The sequence below is a fragment of the Falco naumanni genome, chromosome 9 (assembly GCF_017639655.2).
Source record: "Falco naumanni isolate bFalNau1 chromosome 9, bFalNau1.pat, whole genome shotgun sequence".
Lineage (NCBI taxonomy): Eukaryota > Metazoa > Chordata > Aves > Falconiformes > Falconidae > Falco > Falco naumanni.
Window position 1 is genome coordinate 25,779,202 of NC_054062.1, and position 22,411 is coordinate 25,801,612.

A 22,411-nucleotide genomic window follows, 5' to 3' on the forward strand; every position below is an offset into this window, starting at 1 on the left:
AGATGATGTTGGTTTGTATCAGCACCTGAGTTATATCTCGAATTTACCCCACTATGTGTGTAACAAAAATGTCTTTCAAATGTATTTTCCATCTTTCACACACGCACAAACACCCCACACACCCAAGGTCCTGTGATGAAACTTGAAACAGTTCTTTAGGAATCCATGGAAAATTTTAATTAGTTTAAGAAAGAGGGTGATAGTTTTGGCATTCAATTTATTGCCCAATGAGAGATTCCATTTTTGTGGTGTATCTAGAAGACAAGCTATAAAATTATAATAAAAAAACTTTTCCTTTAAGTGAGTTGCACTTTTCTTGGTCTTTGTTTTTCTTTCAATTTAATTTTCTTAATAAAATCAAAACTGTCTTTGAATGATGGTTACCAAGAGAAATAAAGTATCTGCTTTCACTTATACTCTTGTGTGCTCTCTTCCTGGTTTTGTGAGTTTCGCAGACAATACATTTTTTGGTTTTTTATTTCTTTTCCAGATTGGAGATGCTCTTATTGAAATTGCCAGCAATATAATGTTGGTTGATGATCATGTGTTGTGGATGGCTCAAAAGGAAGACAAAGCCTGCACTAGGATTGTACGATGTGTGGAACATATTGCAAGTCAAATGCTGACCAGCAATATTCAAGTTATATCAAAGGTATTTCATAAGATTACGAAGCTTTTTGTCAGAATTTACTTTTAAAATGTCATTTTTCTTCACAACTTTTACAAACAAATACTATATAGAGAAGCAAGGTTGTGTAAGCATAGCCGATTTACATAGATATGCTTGGATCTGTGTTTGGGGTTTTTTTCCTTCTTCTTGTTTGGAAGACAAAAACATATTTTTAGTATCACTGATGGTATATGAAAAGAAGTTTTTCTTGACTTTGACTCATTGCCTTTATTCTTACAATAGACTGTTCACAAGACTATCTTGTGGTGTTACTGTTCACTCAGTTTCTATTGCTCCTGCCACTATAGTATATATGTTTATTTTGGAAGGTCTAAGTTGTTTGAGTGAAATTTTTAATAAGAGAAAAGACAACATGCTCCCTTGTTGCCTGAGGATTTTAATATGCCTTTCAGAGACCCTTCTAGACAATACTGGTTTTAAAGCATTTAGAAAATGATCAAAAAATATGTATCTTTTCATAAAGATTACTAATTTGTGGTTAGGTTTAGGTTTTTAGAAGTAAACTGTGGTAGTATGAAATAATTGTTCTTATTCCTTGGCCTCTACCTACATGAATTTGTCACTTAGATACTGAGGGTTGTCATCTGGATACTGAGAAACCATCTTTTTGCCAGTTTCAGTGTCTAAATAGCAGAAATGCATCTAAATCAGAAGCTTGAAACTTACAGCTTTAACTGTTTTAAAGCATTACTGCTCCTTGGGTTGGTTTGATTGATAGACTTTAAACAACCTTTATATTCTCAGCTGTCCACCACATTTACATGAACACACTATTTAAAAGTGAGTTCAGTGTTAGCTTCAATACAGCAATAAGGTATAGAAGTTAAAAAAAAAGAAAAAAAAGAATTATAGGCTGAGCTAAATAATATAGTGGCCTTAGTTCCTTCACTGTATAAGCAGACCTTCAAAAAATAGGCAAAAATACACTAGACTTTTTTCTAAAGGAAGTTTTTTATTTAATTCCCATTTACATGAAAGAATCAAATTGCTAGAAGTGTTTATTTGTATTAAATACATGGAGAAAATAATGTACCTTTTAGAAGTGTTTTGCAATGTGATACCTATGAGGGCTCTGTTGCTTTACACTTAAATTTCTTTTAAATGTCAAGTGCCAAAGGTCTTTTTTGTTGTTTTTTTTTTCTCTCTTGCTTCTTGTCACTGCTTCAGGAAGCTGTTGACATTACTGTAAACAATGATTTTGTGTACTCAGATGTAGATCTGTATTGCTAACCTTTTTACCATGCTTTGTCTTTTTGCTTCTTACAGTTTTCTGTACAGGAATTAGTTTACTGTTGAATGCAGTTTCTAAATAAAGCTGTGGAGTTTTTCTGGTATCATCTCATGCAATACCAAACACTTCTGTTTCTTCTGGAGAGCAGCCAGAAAACTGTCTCACAGAAACTGCATCTGCTTTGTCTGTTTTAAACAACAGCAAATAAAATCCCCAAAGCTTAGGTAGTTGCTAGCTTATAGTACAATTCCTGAAAAAAAGGAATGTCTATAAACTGTGCCAGTCATGTAACATATGCATGACTGTGTTGCCTGTGCACTGAAAAGCTACTTGGGAGCCATGACTATTATTCCTACATTGTTTTTGGATGACAAAAATGTTTTTCCAGTTCCATGAGGTTCTGGAATGACTAAATTTCAAGGTCAGAAAAACACCAGGACGGATACCTTTGTTTACATCTTCTTAAGCCACCCTTGCTGTCAAATGGCATACAAAACACACTGCAGGAAGAATGACCAGCAGCAACTTTAAAATACTATATAATTTCATATATATATATATATGTATTAAAAATACGATATAGTTAATGTTTCATTTAGTAATCATATAACAGTAAAACAAAGAAGGTGTTCTTCTGCTGTATGGCATTTAAAATCTTACAGAAGTCATATAGAGGAAAGGTTGGTTTGGATGCTGCAAGGGCCGAGGCCTTGCCAGCCAGGGCCTGCCTCACTGCCCCCAGCCAGGGCTGGCCCCACTGCTCCCAGCCAGGGCCTGCCCCACTGCCCCCAGCCAGGGCTGGCCCCACTGCCCCCAGCCAGGGCTGGCCCCACTGCCCCCAGCCAGGGCTGGCCCCACTGCCCCCAGCCAGGGCCTGCCCCACTGCCCCCAGCCAGGGCCTGTCCCACTGCCCCCAGCCAGGGCCTGCCTCACTGTCCCCAGCCAGAGCTGTGGCAGGCCTGGGCAGCTGGGGGCAGCCCCAGCCCGGGGCCATGTCCTCCCTGGTGGTGATGTGGCCCAATGGGGAGCACAAGGCCACAGATCAGGGTCAGGCTGGCCCCTGGTCAGTGATGCGCCTGGGGCAACTGGGCTGCAAGGCAGCCACAATGGAGCTCATGTGAGGCTGTGAGGAGCCTCAGCCTGACACTGGCCCAGAGGGGAGGGAACAGGAGCCCCCGCAGAGGCCCTGGGCCCAGCCAGAGAGGTGGGGAGTGCCCTGGGCAAATGGGAACTCCTGGGGTGGATCTGTACACCTCAGCACCCGGAACTAACTTCCCTTCAGTACTGTTCTGAGGCGCTGCTTCGCTCCTGCCTTTATTTAATTTCTGTGTACATGTCAGATGTGCAGTTTGAGAAAGATGACTTCCCACTCATGATAAACCATCTCAAATGTCCTGTCTCAGGCATGTGCACTAGTTTTAGAACCCGCCCCTGAAGAGTTTTCATTTCATTCTCCAGCCAATGAAACTGGGAGAATATTTTAGGCTAATTGCAAGGTGGCTTTTTGTTTGTGGTCTAGGTCTCTGCAGCCTTTGGCACTGATCTCAGCTTACCCAGGTAACAATCCCCTTGGGTTCTTCTGCTGAGTGGTGCCTTTATCTGAGGTTTAGGAAATGGTCACCAAATTACCATTTTCTGTGTCTGGACTGCTTAGAGACAAGAATAGCTTGTGGCTTTTCATAACATGTACCTGACTGTGGCTTGTTTCCATGGATAATTTTGTTCTGAGTTCATCTGTATCCATTTTGTAGCTTTGTGGCTCATTTTACAATCGTACATAATAATAATCCAACTTTTACCTTGCATTTTATCCGTTTCTATATGCTGAGAATGCATGTTCACACTGTTTGAACACTGCCAGGCCTTTACAGGTATATTCTGGGAGTGGAAAACTCCAAACATCTAAAGAATTTAATACTCAAAATTTAAAAAGTAGGGCTCACTGTTGTGAAATCACTTCAAACCTCATTACAATATTATCTAGCAAACATCTTATTCACTATCACCTCACAAATGCATAACAGGGAACTAGTGTTATGCCCATTCTACAGCAGGAAACATGAAACAATGAATAATTAAATGTTTATTCAAGATTAAAGAAAGACTATTACCACACAGGACTTTTAACTGAGTCATGTAGCTTGATTCCTGTGATATTGATAACAGTATTCTTCAAGTAGTAAATTTTTTAACTCCTTGAAAGGCTATCTACCTACCAATGGTACAAAAATTTATCCAGGTAAACCTAGTTTCAGGTTTTAGGATTTTTCAGTAAAGAGCCACTGGATTTTTAGAGACAAAAATTGTTTGATTCTTAACAGTCTTTGGCATTGTTATTCAAGTGTAGAAAAAGAATCACCTTCAAGCAAGGATAGAAGAGGTGGAAATTTAATCTGAAAAAGAGACGGTTTACGAATCTTGAAACAACTAAAAAGAATCTTTAAGCTACTTCTACTTTAAAAGTGATATATACATACATATATTACTTATATATAAAAAATACAAAAAGATATACTGAAAGCTTCTGGATTTTGTCTAATTTTGACAAAAAATAAAATAAACTGCTTAATGAGACTTCAGTATTTTCATTTTGGACGTATGCAGAATCATCAGTGACAGAAGAAGGTGCATTCAAAAACTGTTTCATAATTTCAAAAGAAGACCAGCAAGTCATGCACTGTGTCTCATTCTAAGATTTATTTTTTTCTGGTACCATAACTTTTACACAGTTAGGCTACCCTCTATCCTACTGTTCTTTTTTTAATGCAAAACATTTTATTTAGATTCATTTATTATAAAGAATTAATGTGGTGATCTTCAGTGAAGTCATTTCTTGTCAGCAAGATGTCCTAAATTCTGAAGGATTCACACCAATTTTTATCAAGTGGATTTAAGGTACTTCTTCATTGCTAGCTTGCATAACAGAAACCAAGTACAGTAATATAAACTGCCACATTTGTACATTTATTCTTTTGATAAATCTGCTAGTTTGTGGCTTGACTCTGGTATCTTTGCACTGCCATCAACGTGCAAAATACATACACTCACAGATCACTAAGCTATGCCTAGAATCAAAACCCATATAGTTCAGTCAGTGTGGTACCAGTCTAAGCTAGTCAACCTGATTATGACAGGAGCTATTTACCTCATGCACAGGACTGTGCTGAAATGAATATTCTAGTTTAAGGATAGAGATGCATATATCTGCACCATGCTATAATCCCCATCTAGACACATCACCTCACTAAAGGGTAGGCCGAAGACCTATAACATGGTGTTATATTGAAGAATAGAGTCATGTTCAGTATTCTAATGGAGCCAGATCTATAAAAAAACAATCCATCCATTCACCAATTAGCTAAGAAGCTTTCTGTTTCATTTCTGAGGTACAAAGCACCTACTTGTTAATTTTTTTAATAATTCCTATGACTGTTGTTGCTAGATCACTTTATAACTATAATGCTTTAAAGCAGGATTGATTCCATTGAAGCTAATAATGACACGATTGCAAAACGGATATAATAATAACTGATGTAGCTGATAGAAACTGAGGTATTCCTAAAGAAGATTAAACAAACTCTCTATGCTGTTGTAGAATTCTAGATCAGTTTTTTTAATAAGTTCTGTTTTCTTTCTTACGCAAGTATGTATGGAAGTTTGTGCATGCACAATCCTTTATAAAGTATATATAGTAAACACAGAATGCACATATAATAATGCAATTATGCTTAATGAGTTAGCAATATATCTGCTTTTCAATGCTTTCCCAGGTATCTCTTAATATTGCTCTGGAGGCCTTTATGATCAAGCCATATAGTTTCACAGGAATGACTTGCACTGCCTTCCAGAAAATACCTGCAAATTCTGACAAGTCAGTGGTGCATGATTTGGGAAGCTGGGACGCAAGTTACCATCCTGATCAATATTTGAATTTCAAGTGCAACACTGGCAATCTGAATGGTTCTTTGGTGAATTCTTCTACCAGAGTAAGTCAGTACAGTTGTGAATATAACAACTGTTTCATCATATTTTCAGTAGTAACTTTAAGCAGAATACTGATTTGGAAAATGTATATTTTATGTGTTGCTAGTAAACTGGTTAATACTTTCAACATGTAAGTGGCCTTAAACTGGTGTGTTGGGTGTAGCATATTTTGTTGTTCTAATGGATATTCCATTAATGTGATCAGGCAGAATGCAGGAATGTAGGATGTAAATGTCATCTTTCTGTCTCTGGGTCCAGTTCTGCAAACTTTTCTATATGTCAGCAATCTCTTTAAAGTAATTTGGAAATATTTGTTTTAGTGAGGTGTTATCAGGGGATTTTACATAGCAAAAATGGTATTTTTTAGGGAAGTTACTTTTACTTCCACTAAATAATATTACATTCTCTTATCTTCTAAAACTTTATACAGAGGGAGTGTTACACTGGCATTTTTGAATAGTAATTGAAGATAAAACCGTAATAAATAAGCCTTTTAATAGAATGCAGTGTTATTATCAAATAATGAAGTGGAACAATTAAATTTTGATCTAGCAGGAAATGGAATTTTGCATTTGGCTGAGCATGTTATTAAATTTAAGTATTATAGAGCTGAATTTTTGTTATCCTTCAGCTGAATCTGTTTAATGGGCTTATTTCTTGAAATACTTACTATGACAAAATCATACTTTTCTGGACAATATTACTAGTTTATTGAATTAGAAAGTATTTTGATTGTAGTTGTTTTCTCTGTGGTGCATTTTAATCTTCTGTATGGACTATGCAGTCAGTGATATGGTAGCTTGTGCTCTCAGGATCTTCTGGTAAAAAGGAGTCATCCTAATAATGGAAGAATAGGTTACATTTGTTTCCTGCAATGGAGTTAATTTCTTCTGTGGACAGTGTTAACATGTCTATCTATAGGAAAGAGAAAGTTGTCTCTGAAAAGATAAGAGTTTGACATCCATAAGATGAAAACCAAATGTCAGAGATCTAAAAGATACAAGATTTCTGCAAGCAACCCTGGGATACTCTGCAGTGTTACAGGATAGTTTTGTCAATATAGAAATATACATGGGATTACAAGAACTGGGAAGGTTTCTTTATCAGCTCTACATGTATATTTTGTACTCCTTCAGAAACTGAGTACCAACATTTCTAGTAAATGAATGTCTTAAAAGCTTGATGGTCAAGCACTGGTGTCTCTCTCCTGTTATAAAGAATTCTACCATAAATGCAAATTTCTCCTATCAGCATGTATATGTTAAACAAGTAGAGTAAGTTAGAATATTTATTTGAAGCTCCTTTCTAAAATGTTGACAGAATGTCACAATATAAAGTTATCATTAAAATCTTTCCTAATATATTTTGAACCTAGCTGACTTTATACAACATACAGAAGGGAAACTATTGACTACACAAAGAAGCTAGGAGAAAGAAAGTAAACTTATTACCATGCAAAGCAATTTTGAAGTATGTGATACATGTTCTGGTAGAATTAACTTTATTATGTGGATCACTAGTTATTGCCTGTACATGAATTTGTAAATATTATAACAGCACAATACAGGAGATTACAGATTCAGCCATATGTTAGTTTCATGGCTTTAGGTTTTAACACTAAGGTATACTCAGGTTTTAAATATGATGTGTGAAGGAACAGACCGAATACATTAACTTAATCCTGAAAAGCAAGATGTTTTCATAGATTGTTCTCAAACTTTTAGGTAGGCACTCCTTTAATTTATTCTGGAATTAGTTGCATTTCTTTATGGTTTTGTCGAATGATCTGTAGAATTGAACAGATAACAGAAAGTGGAATTCTTTATCATCCACCACTAGCAAAATTATTTCTGTATTTGCTTAATGGAGGCAAACAGTAAACCTACTTGATTGTGCTATGCAAAGTTCAGGAAAATAAAGAATTTGTGATGGAGGTGGGAGCTGCTTGTTTTAGTTACCAATGTTTAGTCACCATAATCTAAATTAATATTATGTCTGACTTCAGAACTTCATCTTAGATGCTGAGTTTATTGGTAGAATCTTCCCCTGTTTAGCATAGGATTAATCATAAAGAAAAAATCTAATGGAAGTCACTAAGTAAAAATGGTAATTACAAGTTTAATTTACTTCTAATAAAAATGTGAACAGCTGACCTTAAAAAGCTTATTAAAAGAGAATATTTATATATTTTTGTGCTTAAAAGTGTAGCTCTCTTCAAATGTGTAATATTGTAAATCATCTGCTCACTAAGCATAAACAATTGTTTATGCCATCTGTCTGTTGCTAACTAATTGCACTAATAAATTTAAAAAGTGACTCATGAAGCAATTTGTGGGAGAAGACTGAAACAGATCATCACACAGTATCTTAATAATACAATCAAAGCTTTTGTAGTTTATCCATAGTGATATTTCCTGGCAATGGTAGGAAGTTGATACAAATTTAGTCAATGATCTGGTGTACATAATTTAACCTGATCTGATTATTATGGAATAGAGAGCCCCCCAAAGGGGAAAAAATATTAAAAATTTAAATAGAAAATTTAAAAAAAACAAACAAAACAAAGAGTTAAAAAGAATAAACTTTGAAATCAACTTTGACAATTAAATACTTTAAAAGGCATTTAGAGAAGTTCAGGAGGTAACTCGTAAAATATACCTATATCCACTTATGGTTGAGGTATATGGTAAGTCTTTTATAGACTAACTTGCAGTGTTTCCAGGTAATCTAAAGGAAAATATTCTTGCATTTTGATACATAATTTTTTATCTTTACATCTAATTCTGACTCTGTTGCCAGTAACCAATCAGAAAGGTTGAAAAGAATAATTTATCACTATTGCAGATCAAAGGTTTCCTCTGGTATGATTTAGACCAAGATGCCTTCTCTTAGATCCCATTTCTGCTGTTAGTAGGGAGATTTTCCTATCTGACTGGACTCTACTGGGTGAAAAAAATGATTGCTCAGCTATATCTTAGTTTTTCATATGGTGGCTTGTATTTTGACACAGTGGTGGTTTTCATCTTTGCTTAGGCTTAAGGGCATCTTCCCAGCCTGGGACTCCAGACAGATCCTGTCACAGGAATGCTCCCAAGGCACAATACTATCCCATGACCTGGATGTAGTCTAAGAGTATCACAGTAATGACACACCAACAAGGCTGCTGTAACGTTTGAAGTTAGACAATGTGAGAATAGCTTATGAAATTCTAGTGCTGTTCAGTATTAATCCAGTGTCTGGTTCCCATTTGATATCAGACCTGAAGCATGCTTTGAACATAATCTCTGTTCCAGCCTGAATCTGTAAACTATCTCCAGTGTGCAAAGATAATCAGCTATCCACTTAACCATTCTTCTAACTTACTAAACTTACTTCAACATAAAAGGAATTTTTAAAGCTCCCATACTATCATAATCAAATACGTAGTTTATAGGGGGCTGTAGAGTCAATATTCATGCTTGGACTTTAAGGAACATATTTTAATAACATAATTTGCAGTTTTGGCTTAATTAAAAACACTTGTCAAATAAAATTTCTTTTCCTCACTTTAATTGTTCTTCTGACACACAAATGAATTAGCAAGTTAAGTGTCAAAATTTCAATAATATATATTTTCACATGTAATCCCTGACTTCGGAAATTTTAATTCCTCATAATATTCTCCGTGCATTCCATATAACTTTTCAATTCAATTTATTTCTTGTATACTCTGAGCCAGACTGACCTTTTGATTTGTCAGGTTGTATTATAAGTGATGTCTGTGTGATAAAATGTTAAAAGTTATATTGGTACTATGATTGGTAGCAGACATGCTAACTACAAAACAAAGTTTAAAGTGCTTTCACAAAATCCTATGATTACTTGCTTATACCACTTTGAGACATTATAAAATTTTAGAAATATTCTTGTCTCAGATATTTACTGGAAAATATACAATCAGTATGTAAGGAAAGGTTTTTTCTTGCATAAAATAAATTTTGTATGTCAGGCAATACAAATAATATATAAATAATAGCAAATTTATACGTAAATGTTAACAGGAATGCAGAAAAGAACTTGATGCAAAGATTTCCACCAACAAGTGACAAGGCATTTGGTATAGGATAAAGTACCAAGTTAAAAACCCAAAGGAATTTGTGAAGGGGAGAGTCTGAAGGTGCAAAAAATAGGTTTTATAATGAAACTGCCTTTCCTACAATCCACTATGTGTGAGTTGACTATATGTGAAATGTTTGGGATCTCTATAGATAATTAATTATGTGCATGTGGAAGCTGCTTAGTAGTGTTCAATAATTTTCTCATTAATGCAAAAACTAATTCTTATATACATAATAATTACAATTTATACTGGAAGTGTCAAAGCCAGAGTGTAAGATGTACAGTTACTGAGCTATAGGTTCCAGAATGGTTTCCTACAGTACTTCTGCAAAAACAATTAGTTTTGACTATAATTTGAGCAATACCTTGTTCTCTTTTGGTGAAACAAAAGCAACAACAGCATTTTAAAACTTCTATTCTAGCTCCTTAGATCATACATTTTCTTTAACAGGAATCTTCCTCTTGCACTGGTAATTTGTAATGGTTATGTATATTCGAATCACCTGTGAATCTGGTTATGGAAAGTATTTTCATTTAAACATGTGTTTGTTGTTACTGCTTCCGTTGAGTTGGTTATCCTTTTAAGATATACTTTTCTGTGTTCAAGATGCATGTGTAGAGAATTTTTCAAGGCAGGAAGATCAGTTAAGGAAATTTAGGATTCAAAGTAATTTATAAAGTTTGTGAATGCAATTAAAATGTAATACAAAATGAAAATACTTCCCCCAGCTTGCACAGAAGATGGCCACTTTTGGTTAATTTTTCTGGTCCAGTCTATCAGACTAGATGTTTGCCAGTCCAGATATTCTATCATTCACTTCTACATTAAAAAATTGCAGAACAGTTTTTCAGTCTCCTGTTGAGAAGATTCACACTTAAATGTTCCATAACCACATATACCATATTAACAAAATACCAGCCAATGTACCCAACAAAATACTGCTATACTACAGTGTGCCACAGTATATCATTAGGGTAATTTTGGTTTTTTTGTTTTTGTGTTTTTTTTTTTATCTAGAGTGTAATAACTAGTAAGTTGATAGGCATCACAACTGTAGCATGAATTATGTTGGCATCATAATTTCCATCATGATTTCCTCTAATTTCCCAATGCACATACCTTCTTAGAGAGTATTAACAGCACTTTCCTCATCAAATATGATGAACTTTAATTATGTCTATATCATACAGATTAGTATAACGTTATCCTTTTCTTTTTTCTGAATCTGTAGTTTTTACAACTGCAATAAACATACAATAAAGAAAACATTGTCAAGTGAAGCAGGGCACCACCAAATGAAAGTTGGTTTCTCAGTTTTATATGTATGACAGTAAGACTACTGGGCTCCATGCTGGAATACATAGTATCATAGCTTATTTTGGTTTTAAAATATTTTTTCCTTGAAGTATTGTAAAATATATCATGATTAAATATCCCGATCAAGGCATTTCCTGTTATACATCAGAATTTGCCCTGTTCCTTTTCCTTAGGGAATCATTTATATCCATTTTTCTCTTTCCCTTATTCTTTTCTTTGTGTGTCTTAGCAGGCAAAGCATTTTGCTCTTCTTGTATTAGATATTGATATTAATTTAAGAATTTACTCTGGGAACTTATGGGAAATTTTTCTTGGGTGTAAGTTTTGTGTATTGATTTAACAATAACCATTCTAGGTCTGTTTCTTCTTTCTCCATGGATAGGTTGTTGGTACTGATATAGGGATTTTCAAGTTTATTGTATTTTACCTGTTCTGTCCTTTTATATTTATTCTATATTTTTTATCTTTAAAATATTGTTTTCAATGTTATACTATAGTAGTTTGTATTGTGATTTAGAATCTATCCAGACGTATAGTATCTATTTATTCATATTCTGAATAATCACATTCATTATATGTTTTACATTTAAAAAGAAACTTTTTATAATCTTCTTCATTCTTAGACATAATACCTATCAGGTATAGAAAAGTAGCTGTTCATATCTCTTTTATTACAGCCATTGAGTCTTTGTTTTAAAATAAAATGTAAACTAAGTAAAAGCATTTAGTACTAAGAAAGGATCTGGGAAGAATTTCCACTTATTTTGAATTACAGCAATACAATATATAAACTAGTAGGTTTTGTGCGGACATTAATTTGCTTGTAGGTGTGTTTAGATTGTACACTTAGTACCAGATATGGAAGAAGCTGAAATGTCTGTCATTTAGTTGATTAGATGGGTTTAATTTACAAATCAAAACCAGAGAAGACAAACTGCCCCTCTGTTCTTCCAGAATGCTGAAATCACACATTTGTATATTTATGACTCTTACTACTGTTCCTTCTCAGGCGATGTCTTTGTATATTTATGCCTACTATGACATCTTTGTAGTTTCTAGTTTGGCATTCTATGTTCAATATACCTTCTTTTCTCTGCACATGCATCCATGGTCTTTTATTATGTGGATGGCTATCCTGCTCTTGCGGATCTTCCTACACGTTGAGAAAATGAAACAATGACAAAATACTATTCATGCATGTGTGAAAAATGTTCATTGTTAGGTATACAGAAGGGTTTCTACAATTCTTATATTTGGTAAACATGTTTAAATATGTAAAAATTAGTATAAATTATGTTTTTGAGAGTAGGAAAAATTTATCATATATTCCTGTTTCATAGGTGCTTAGAACAAACTTTAAAATGTGTAATTACAAGCTCATATCCCTTCTTATTTTATCATGCCCTTTGCCACTTTTCTTTTAGCAAATAAAAAACTTATTCTGCAAATAACATCAGTCACCTGCAAGTGTTTTCTGAACTTCATTGCTTAAGGTATTGATGTTTCAGAAACATGTATTGTTTAAATTTAAAGTTATTTAACTGGTTCTCCTTTAATGCTTTGTACAGTTTAGACTTGCATGTATGGAGAAGTGAAAAGAAATCTGAGTAGCTTGAAGAGAGTAAATACAAGGACAAAAGGACTGTAAAAAATTACCAATTTGTATTTTATATAAAATTCTGTTATTTCAACTCACGTTTTCTTTCTTGTGAAACAAGCTTCTGTTCCTGGGCAGACATGAATCATATTGATTTTATGTATGCTGTCAATACTTATCTGAGAGATACGCTGGCATACTCTCATCCATAATGGTTGGGTAAAGAACTGTTTTCTTCTGATTTTCTGCACTATTGCTCTTGTTACAGCAAAGTTCTCTTTGGAATTTCCCAAAGGGCATTGTAAGATTAGTTTCCTTGTTATAAACTATCAGACTCCTTCATTCTGCTGCTGAATAATAGTTTGTACGCTAATTAAGATAAATCTCTTAACAGAAGCACATTGATACTGTAACAGTTAATAACACAGTACATCAGTTGTTAAAACATATTTTAAGTTAATATAATGGTACAAAGATAATAATGAACAAGTAGAATAGTGAGTACTAGTGAAACTCCCAATTCTGCATTGACATTTGAGGAATTACACTCCAACTACAATTTTCTTACCATACTAATCAACTTTTTACATTTTTTATAGAACTGCATGAAAGTTGAATGTTTTCAACTACTCTTTTTTAGATTCTTCTTTCTAATGTCCGTTTTATTTTCACTGAGGAAGACTGATGTCATGTAACAGAACATACTTCAGCATCCAATAAATAATTACATTTTGTTTCTCAAAACCTTTTTCACTATGTGATTGCTTAGCTAATTGATTGTTACCTAATTTTGCTGTTACAGAAAACATTTCCAGCTTCTAGATGGATAATATTAGTAACTGTAAAAGTGTTTAGAAGTTTTTCTTCTTTTTTTCTGGCTTGGTTTGATTCCTGTTGGCTTGTTGGACCACAAATAGTTTGATGATGACAAAGAGTTCACTAAAATAAATTGCTTTGATGACTAGCAGGTGATATGGCCAGATTTTTATTTTTTTTTCTGAGTGTGTGTTCTCCTAGAAACTCTAAATGTTTCCTGACTTTCCAGTCCCCAGCTGTATATGATAATCAGGGGGAAATGGCCAATAGCACAGAAGGGAGGAGGTTCCTTTTGGAGGATTCAAATGCTGCACAGGGCATAAAGGTGCTCAGTGAAAAGTACAGTCTTTTTCCTTACAAAAGTGACAGTGGTGGCTGTAGCTCCTCTTAAGGATCTGATTTGCTCAGGGAAAATGCAGCAGTCTATGAGGTCACATATCAAAGATTTTTTTGAGCAGTTTTTGGTTTTGTGGATGTAGAGGAATTAATCTGTGTGATTTTCTATGTGGTAGTTAGGACACTATAATTTTTATGTTGTGGGAGTTTTCCAGAGGCTATATATATATATATAGCTAGATAGATAGTCATTACTGTGTATGCAGTGGAAGTCAGCAATGGAATGCAAGTTGTTAGTCCAGGAAGTGGGTATGTTACCTCTGTATTTTAAGCACAGCGTAGACCTAAGGATGCAATTAGGTAGAATGCCTCTTTTGAAGTGATTTATGAAGAGACTACTATACCGAGGAGTTGATTCATAAAGACTAGTATGCTTCAGAACTGTCTCCATGACAGTGGAAATGAAATTTGAGTTAACATTTATGTTACATTACTGCCACTATTGCCTTGTTGTTTGCTGTTTATGAGGAAATAATTTATTTGGGCACAGTGCTGTTTCTCCATTTTTGATGGGCTTAGCTGGAAAAGGAGTTCACCCCTGATATTTTTTTTTTTTTTTTTTGTTATTTCCAAAAAAACCATAGGGATGCTAGTAGAAGTCTGTCAGTTTTTGTTGGTTTTTTGTTTTGTTTTTTTGTTTGTTTGTTTTGGGGGTTTTGTGTTTGTTTTTTTGTTGGTTTTGTGGGTTGGTTTGTTGTGGTTTTTTTAAGGGAGGTAAAGGAACTTAGTATTTCTGCATTTCATTGACTTTTATCACTTTGAAGAACTTGAGAGATGTTCTGTATCATGGTGAATCCAGAAGTACTTAGTGTATTCTGACTCATCAATCTAAAAAATTCTGTGAAGTAAAAAATTTTATTTCAGTAGTTGTTGATGTAATATAGTGATAGTCACTAAAAACACACAGATGAAATAATGATGGGAGAAAATTTTTATTATGTTTTTAAAAATCAAGGTAAAGTTCTGGCATTCTTGACTGTATGAAAAGAATGGTAAATTTCTGCACATCTATAAGCACATACAAACATAACCCTGCATATATATAAATAGTTTTATTGTGGAATTTTTAATCAAGTTTCATGACCTTGAGGACTGGTGTCCTGGCTTCTGTGTGTATGGGGTTAGGAACAGTTATTCCAGAAGGAGCAGTGCACACATGGGCAAGTAATATGTGGTTTTGGTGCCTATAAGCTATTAGAGTTTGATCTATTTTCTAAACTTTGAGAATGTCTCCTAAAAAAAAAAAAAAAGTACAGAGGGAAAATGAAGTAGAAAACAGAAAAGGAAAGAAAGGGGGAAAATCATTTAACTTGGTATAATCAGTTTGCTGCATTTACAGTCCTCCTAAGATCACTCTCTGTTCTGTTAAGACATACTGTGGGAGGTTGTTGGAAGGAGAGATTTGGTGATGAGGGAGAAAGAGAGAATTGTTTATTTATTTGAAAACAAACACAATTTTATGACTTGTTATTAGGAGAGTTGACTGAGACTGTAATTCTTCATTCTTGTCTGCCACTTTAAACTGAATGTCATGTGTTACATTTTTTTTTTTTTTTAAATAGGATGTAAGGTTGCATGACTGCTGTCCCAGTGGGCATCTCACAAATATGTCCATAGTATTTCTTGAACTCATCTCAATGAGAAGTGGATTTTTAATCAAATGAATGTTGATATGCTGGTTCATCTTCATACTGGGAACTCTTCCTGCATTATTGATTTATGTATAGTTTGCATAATATATATTAAATCTATCCAGGAAAGGTGGTAAATTAGTTGAACTGTTACTGAACATAATACATACAGACCTGAAAAGTACAGATGCAATTATAACATAACTTCCCAACTGTGAATTATAAACATCACATCTTCAAAATTCCATAGTTCTACATAAAATTTAATTAATTATTCTAAATTACTGTTATTGTATTCCCAAACTGTCAGTGAAGGAACTTGGAGGTGTTAATTGGGTTTCCAAATCATCAATGAAGGAACCTGCTGGTTTTAAGGCCAGGTTTGTTTTTAATGAAGCACTTGCGCTTTCTTTTACAGAGAAAGGAATTCTAAGTAGGTATTCGTTGTTTGACTTTACACACAGTCATTCTAAGTGAAGTAAATACGCGTCACAATCTTTTTAGGGAATAACACTCACAGGCAACTTTGATTTGTTTCTGAGAGAACTTCATGATGAAATACAGACAATTAGATTTCCTTAATGAACTTGAGAAAAACAGTTTTAAATGACTTTTCATCCAGGCCTTGTACCACTTTCTTGTATTGGTATCAAAGAGTGACTAAATAGTAATTTAAAAAAATACTAATTAGGAGTTACAATTGTACTTGTGATAGCTAGAAAGATTCGGTACTTCAGTAAGAAACTTGAATCTAATGTTCATTCAAATGTTAGTGAAAAATGTTGAATTTAGAGGTGTAAGCAGCACCGTGAAGGGTCAGTCCAAATCTCAGTTTAGCCTTGTTTCCTGCCTCTAGTAGAAATCTAATAGGCTACATACTTCAGGAGAAAAATATATAGAGAAAGGGAATGCAGTGGAATATTTCTTTCATATCTGCCTTTGCACACCTTATGGATTTCCTCAACAACAGACCATATGCAGAAGATTGTTAAAAGAGGAAATTGGTGTCTTCTTTAGGAAAAGAGATCTGAAGTTTTGAGATAACTTAATGGAGCAGGCCTTGCAGTATGACACTTGGCTTTATTTTTCTCTAAATTATATTACATTTGTTCTTAAATACAGAAGTAGTTCTCTTAATATACCATGAATGCAAATGTAAAAACCTGAGAACAGGTGTGATGATGATTGTTAAGAAGCCCACATCTATTAACATAATTTCTCTGTGTGTGCAAATACATATTCATACACTACCAAACTGCAGTCCTGGAGATTTTCTGTCATAATCTTTGTACTGAAATTTTTCATACTTCCTGCATTACTGTTTAAAAGAAGAAAGAAAGAAAAAGAGAGTTGGCCAGTTGTTTCAGATCAAAACAGGCCGGAGGCTATGAATTATGGATAGACAAGATAACACTGAATTGTATTCTTTTGCTAAGTTTAGATTAAAGCCCCACAGACCAACAGTCTGATGAACCAGAATTGAAAAACACAATGGCTAATTCAATATGTACAGGTCATACAGTAGATGTAACAGCTGTGTAGTGTACGCTTCACTGACCAGCATATGCTGCTACTCTAAAAGAAAAAGAGTAAGCTTAGGACTTGAGACTTACAAAAAAAATCAAGTTTCTGTGACATTATATTACTGAAAGCCTCCTGTATTTCATAAGTTTATTGATCAGTACTGTGTAAAGTGTCTTAACAGATCTGAAACTTTTACTAAATATAGTCTATCAGTTGCATAGAATTATCAGACTCATTGAACTGAAGTTATTTACAGCTATGTTGTTTCTTCAGCCTTTATTGCTGCACTTATGATAGCAGACATCTACAGAAATGCCACAGAACACCAAATATACTGTTTAAGTGGTACTGATCATTTACATGTGTACATTCTTAACTTCCACATTGAATAGGATTATGTGTGTATTCCAAACTATTTTATTAACAGCTCCTGTTCACCAAAACAATGGCTCTCAGTCTCTATGGGCTTGCAGTGAACTTGATTGATTTGACATCCATATTTTAATCCTTGCTTTCAGAAATTTCATGTCCAGTTTAACTGAAGTCTGTAGTAAGTAAATGTCTAGCGGGAGTATATGTCAGAATGTATATAGTGTATTTCAAATAAAGTGCATCTTACCATTAGAGTTCATTTTAATTCTGTCAAATAATGTATCAAATCAAATGGCAGAATCAAGCTTTAGCATTGTTTTCCTCCACAACACAATTGCCAGAGTTTCTTTAAGGAAGGAACTTTCAAAGAGAATCGGACTTGCTGTGTACCTTTTGCAACTGTGGTTTTCTGTGTATTTGTGGTTTTTTTTCTGCAGTAGTCATTAAAGTCTGGAACATCATTCTAGACATAATTGAAAACTAGCAGTGAATGTTAAAATCTATTGATAGCTGACTATCTGCAATAATTACTCAGAAAACCTGCTGCTGTACTATTTTGGCCTGATTTACCATTGAATAATCTGAATGGAATCACTGCACTGAAAAAGGAGTCTGTTATTTATTTTTTTTAAAGAAGTCTGTTATTTATTTTGGCTAATGAATTACAGATTCCTGGAAATATCTTACCCAGTTGTTCATCACTTAAAAAAAGGAAAAAAAGCAAACATAAAGTGAATAGAGCACTATTTCATATCGTCATTTAAAAAACTCTAAAAGGTTATCTTTAATATATGTCAAATTTAAATCATTGGTGAAAGTAAGATAATTCAGTAAGAATCGAGACAGTATAAGCATGAGCTGGTAAACAGTTGCTTCTCCTAATTATCTGCTCATCCTTGATAGATGTTAATGTATTTGTCCAGACTTATGCTTGCACTAATTGCTTATGTAGTAGACATGCCCTGGCAATCCTACTTCTTCTAAAACACCATTACCCCTAGGAAGAGTAAAGTATCTAGATGATGATGATTTTCTTTCTGATGTGCCTTCCATTTTCAGAAACATGTATACAGTTGATAGGGGCTACCATGTATTTGCTGATTTCACAGTATCCTTGAAAGTAAAATTTGTTGGCCTTATTTTTCAGTCCAGGTAATGGAAGTTTTTAATAATCATTAGGATCTGAGAATAAGCTTTCTTTAAAGTTTAATGAGTCTTCTGCAACTGGGCTATGGGTCAGAGAATCAAAAAATATAATATACCTTCTGTAAGCAAAATGTGCAGATGTGTCATGTGAAGTTGTTACATAACCTGAAGAGTCAGAAAGGAGATGTTTATTCAGCTCAGTGAACAAGTACTGGAGTGAGGTTCACAACCTTAGGACACTAAATTAAACATCATCAGTGCAAGAAGGGAACAGGCTTCAGATTTTACATACAGCTATGGTGATGTATGAACTAGAACTTCTGTGAACTAGAACTCTTTTTCTCATGTTGTGTCCTTAGCTTTGCTAGTATGTTCTCTTGTGCTGGTGTGAAAGTATACCACACTGACTTGCAAAGAAGAGATAATGGTACCAACTCTGTTCTACTTAAAGGTTAAAAGGGCTTCAGAGAGCACAAGCCTATCTCCTCTGTAGGTTTCAATATGTATATATTGAAATAATGCATCAAAGTTGTAATAGAGATTATTTTGCAAGTAACAATTTCTAGTGACACTCCATGTGTCCTTTCTTCATTTCCCTTTGTAATCAGTTTAAGGGTTTTGTCTACATTTAGATACTGGGGAAAATTAATCTGAATGAATTTTGAAAGCGTTCAAGTGAAACCCTAAGTAGACACCCTTATCCAGAATCAAAGTAGTATTAATTCCATTCAGCTGAATTGAATTAATTGGGAAATGAATTCAGCTAAATTTAATTAAGGCCACTTAGTTATGAAGGAAAAGAACAGAAATGTCTAAGTACAGTTTATTCGTTTACTTTAAATTAGTAATTTTAATAACTTGTTCTAACTTTTCTTGATTGTCCTTTACATACATTCTCACCACATGTACACTTCTCAGATTTTCCCAAAAATTGTCCTGTGGAGTGTAAGAGGCTCATTCTATAATACTTCTGCCATGTAGAACAACGTTGTCTGTTTACATAATCAGTCTTGAAAACATAGATATTTCCTTTCTTCCTCTTTTTCCATTTCACCATATTATTGCCTTCTGGTTGAGTGTTCTCTTCTGTTAAGCCATGCAGGAGGACTGACTGACCTCTCATTATCTCAATAAGAAAGAAGGCAGATCATTTTAACTGTGGAACTGCATACTGAAAAATGCTGTGCAGTTTTTATCACACGGCATTGCTATAGCTCTATAAGCTATGTTACAGCTGAAATGGATGCTTGCAAAACACAGTTTTAAGAAATTGCTGGGAAAGTTTCAGTCTAATCATATATTCAGGGTGGTTTTCTTGACCGTAATATATTTGAGATGTCTTTATCAACACTTTCATACTGTTACATAACAGTAGATTTCCTAGCAATTATTTTACAGTCCCTTGCCCCCTTAAAAATAAACTTAAAATTAAAAAAAAAAAAAAAAATAAAGGATAGAAGAAATTATTGGGGGTGCGGCGGTGGGGTTGATCTATAAGCAACGATAAAATGAAAATGCAATATGTATAAATTTACTGGAGTTATGTCACATAACAGGGTTGTGAAGCCAATCCAGGCAGAATACAGCATAAAATTTAATAAAAATACATATTAATTCATCAAATTTTATCTCTCTAAACAAGCATGTAAGTCTACAGGGATGAATGAAGGGAAACTTATCAGTGAGGAGCCTCAGGTACATAAAATTTTCATAAAGCTGCTGACAGCATGTGTCAAGATATCCAGCTGCTTTTGTCATCTTATATCTGTTTGTATTTTGCTATGGTATTGGGTCCTAAGTACTTATTTTGTAGTACAAGCACTTTATAACCCTTAAGCAGCAAGATAAATGCTTAGAGCTGATTCAGTTAGACTATTACTTCTTGGAATAAATCCTGCTTCTCCCTGCCTAATCACAGAAAGCTTTGCTGGCTATGTGGCTATGTTTTGTAAAGAAGCATAAATCTCATACTATTTGAAAGAACTGTCTGCTTTTTCACATTCATCATATCTAACTGTATTCAGACAAACTTGTTGGAATTTGTTGTATTCCTGCAGATTGTGAGACTTGCAGAATAGGAAGATAGTTAAGCAGTGGATTCATCAGAGCTGTACCTGTTATGCGGTCTGTGGAAACATACAGGAGCATTAGAGTAGTAATCCTGCTTCAGTGACTATTGCCATAGGATAGACTGTCCATCTTTCCTGATTGACTTTCCAGAGCATTAGATACACATAAATCCGTAGTAAGAGAAGAATCTTGTATGAAGGAGTAAAAATTTGGTTTAAGACCAGCCACTCTATGAAATGCCCATGCTCTGACATCAAGTCACAATGCCATCCTCTTTCTTTTTTATATACTAGTTCTTCCAGTGTCTGGAAGGAGTAGTCTTTTTAAAAAATAAAAGTAAAATGTTGCTTTGTACTTAGTGTCTTTTCATTAAAGCATTTTCTCATTTTTCCACATCCCCCAACTTCTGAGAAAGTTGTGCATCATGTCACAATAAAACAGAAATGTTAGAAACCAGATTTGTACAGAGGCTCCTTAGTAGCTTTCATAAATACCATGAGATTATGTAATTATTTTTATCCTTGCCTAAAAATTCCTTAGAACTTAAGTCAGACTTTCTAAGGCCTCAGCCATGAGGGATTTGCTTATTGATTGACCAAACCTAGAATAATCACTACAAATTAAGATAATAAGAACTATTTTCACCCATTTCTCTTTCACTGCTTTTTCAGTCTCTTCTATGGCATTTTTATTTCTCTTTACTGTGATGTTTATTATGTCTTTTTTGGATTTATTTTTCCATTGATTCTTTTTTCTCTAGAGGAAGACAATGCATTATAAAATAATCAGGTAATTTGTTTCTTTTTCCAGTAATGTACTAATGCACTGCTTATCACTTAAACTAATATTTAGTTATTTTGGGCTAGTTTTGAATTTTTAATTTTCTGTTCTCTTGGCAAAAGAAACTGTCAGGCACATCTTGCCCTTCAGCTGCTTGTGATGCTTCTGCTTCTGCTCTACAGATAAGGTGACTACTATTCTATAATAGGCAGAAAACCTCATGATAAAGATAGTCCTGATAAGGGCTGAATACACATTTCCACTTCTTGCAGTGCAGAAATTTTCAAGAAATTGCTGCTTTATTATCTTACAAAGGCAGAATGTCGTCTACTGAGTGTTGTGTGACTCCCTTAGGTGGAGAAGTATTTGAAAGGTCTACATTAAAGGGTTTTTCTGGTATTTTTTTTTTTGTAATAGAAACTGAAAGTTTGGTAAAAGAATTATATTTTCAGTAACTCTAAAAACTATAGTTGTGATTGTCCAAAGTTAAAATTGCTTTGAATGTGGGATTTTTCAATCAAAATCTTAAAAAGTCCAGCAGGAATTTTAAATACGATAAATATAAACTTCTACTGAATTGTTTCAATAAGTTTTAATTGTTTGAATATTCTTCCTGTGATTCTCTGAGCAAAATATAATAAGAATATAATACTGGAGAAAATAGTAAGCAGACTGTATATCATGATTGTATTTGATGAATTTTAAAAGGTCTCTGTCTGCTGGAGATAAAAAAAAAAAAAAAAGGCACTTTGACTTT

General features: G+C 34.1%; 1 protein-coding gene across 2 annotated transcripts in view; it reads left to right on the forward strand.

Moving 5' to 3' along the window:
• The window catches only part of LOC121094010 (adhesion G protein-coupled receptor A3-like), a 277,788-nt gene that overhangs the window by 145,303 nt on the left and 110,074 nt on the right, over positions 1–22,411 (forward strand). For both annotated transcript variants that reach the window (XM_040607076.1, XM_040607077.1), the window contains 2 exons: positions 491–652; positions 5,693–5,908. In XM_040607076.1, the coding sequence (XP_040463010.1) occupies positions 491–652; positions 5,693–5,908 (378 nt within the window). The remainder of the gene's footprint in view (positions 1–490; positions 653–5,692; positions 5,909–22,411) is intronic.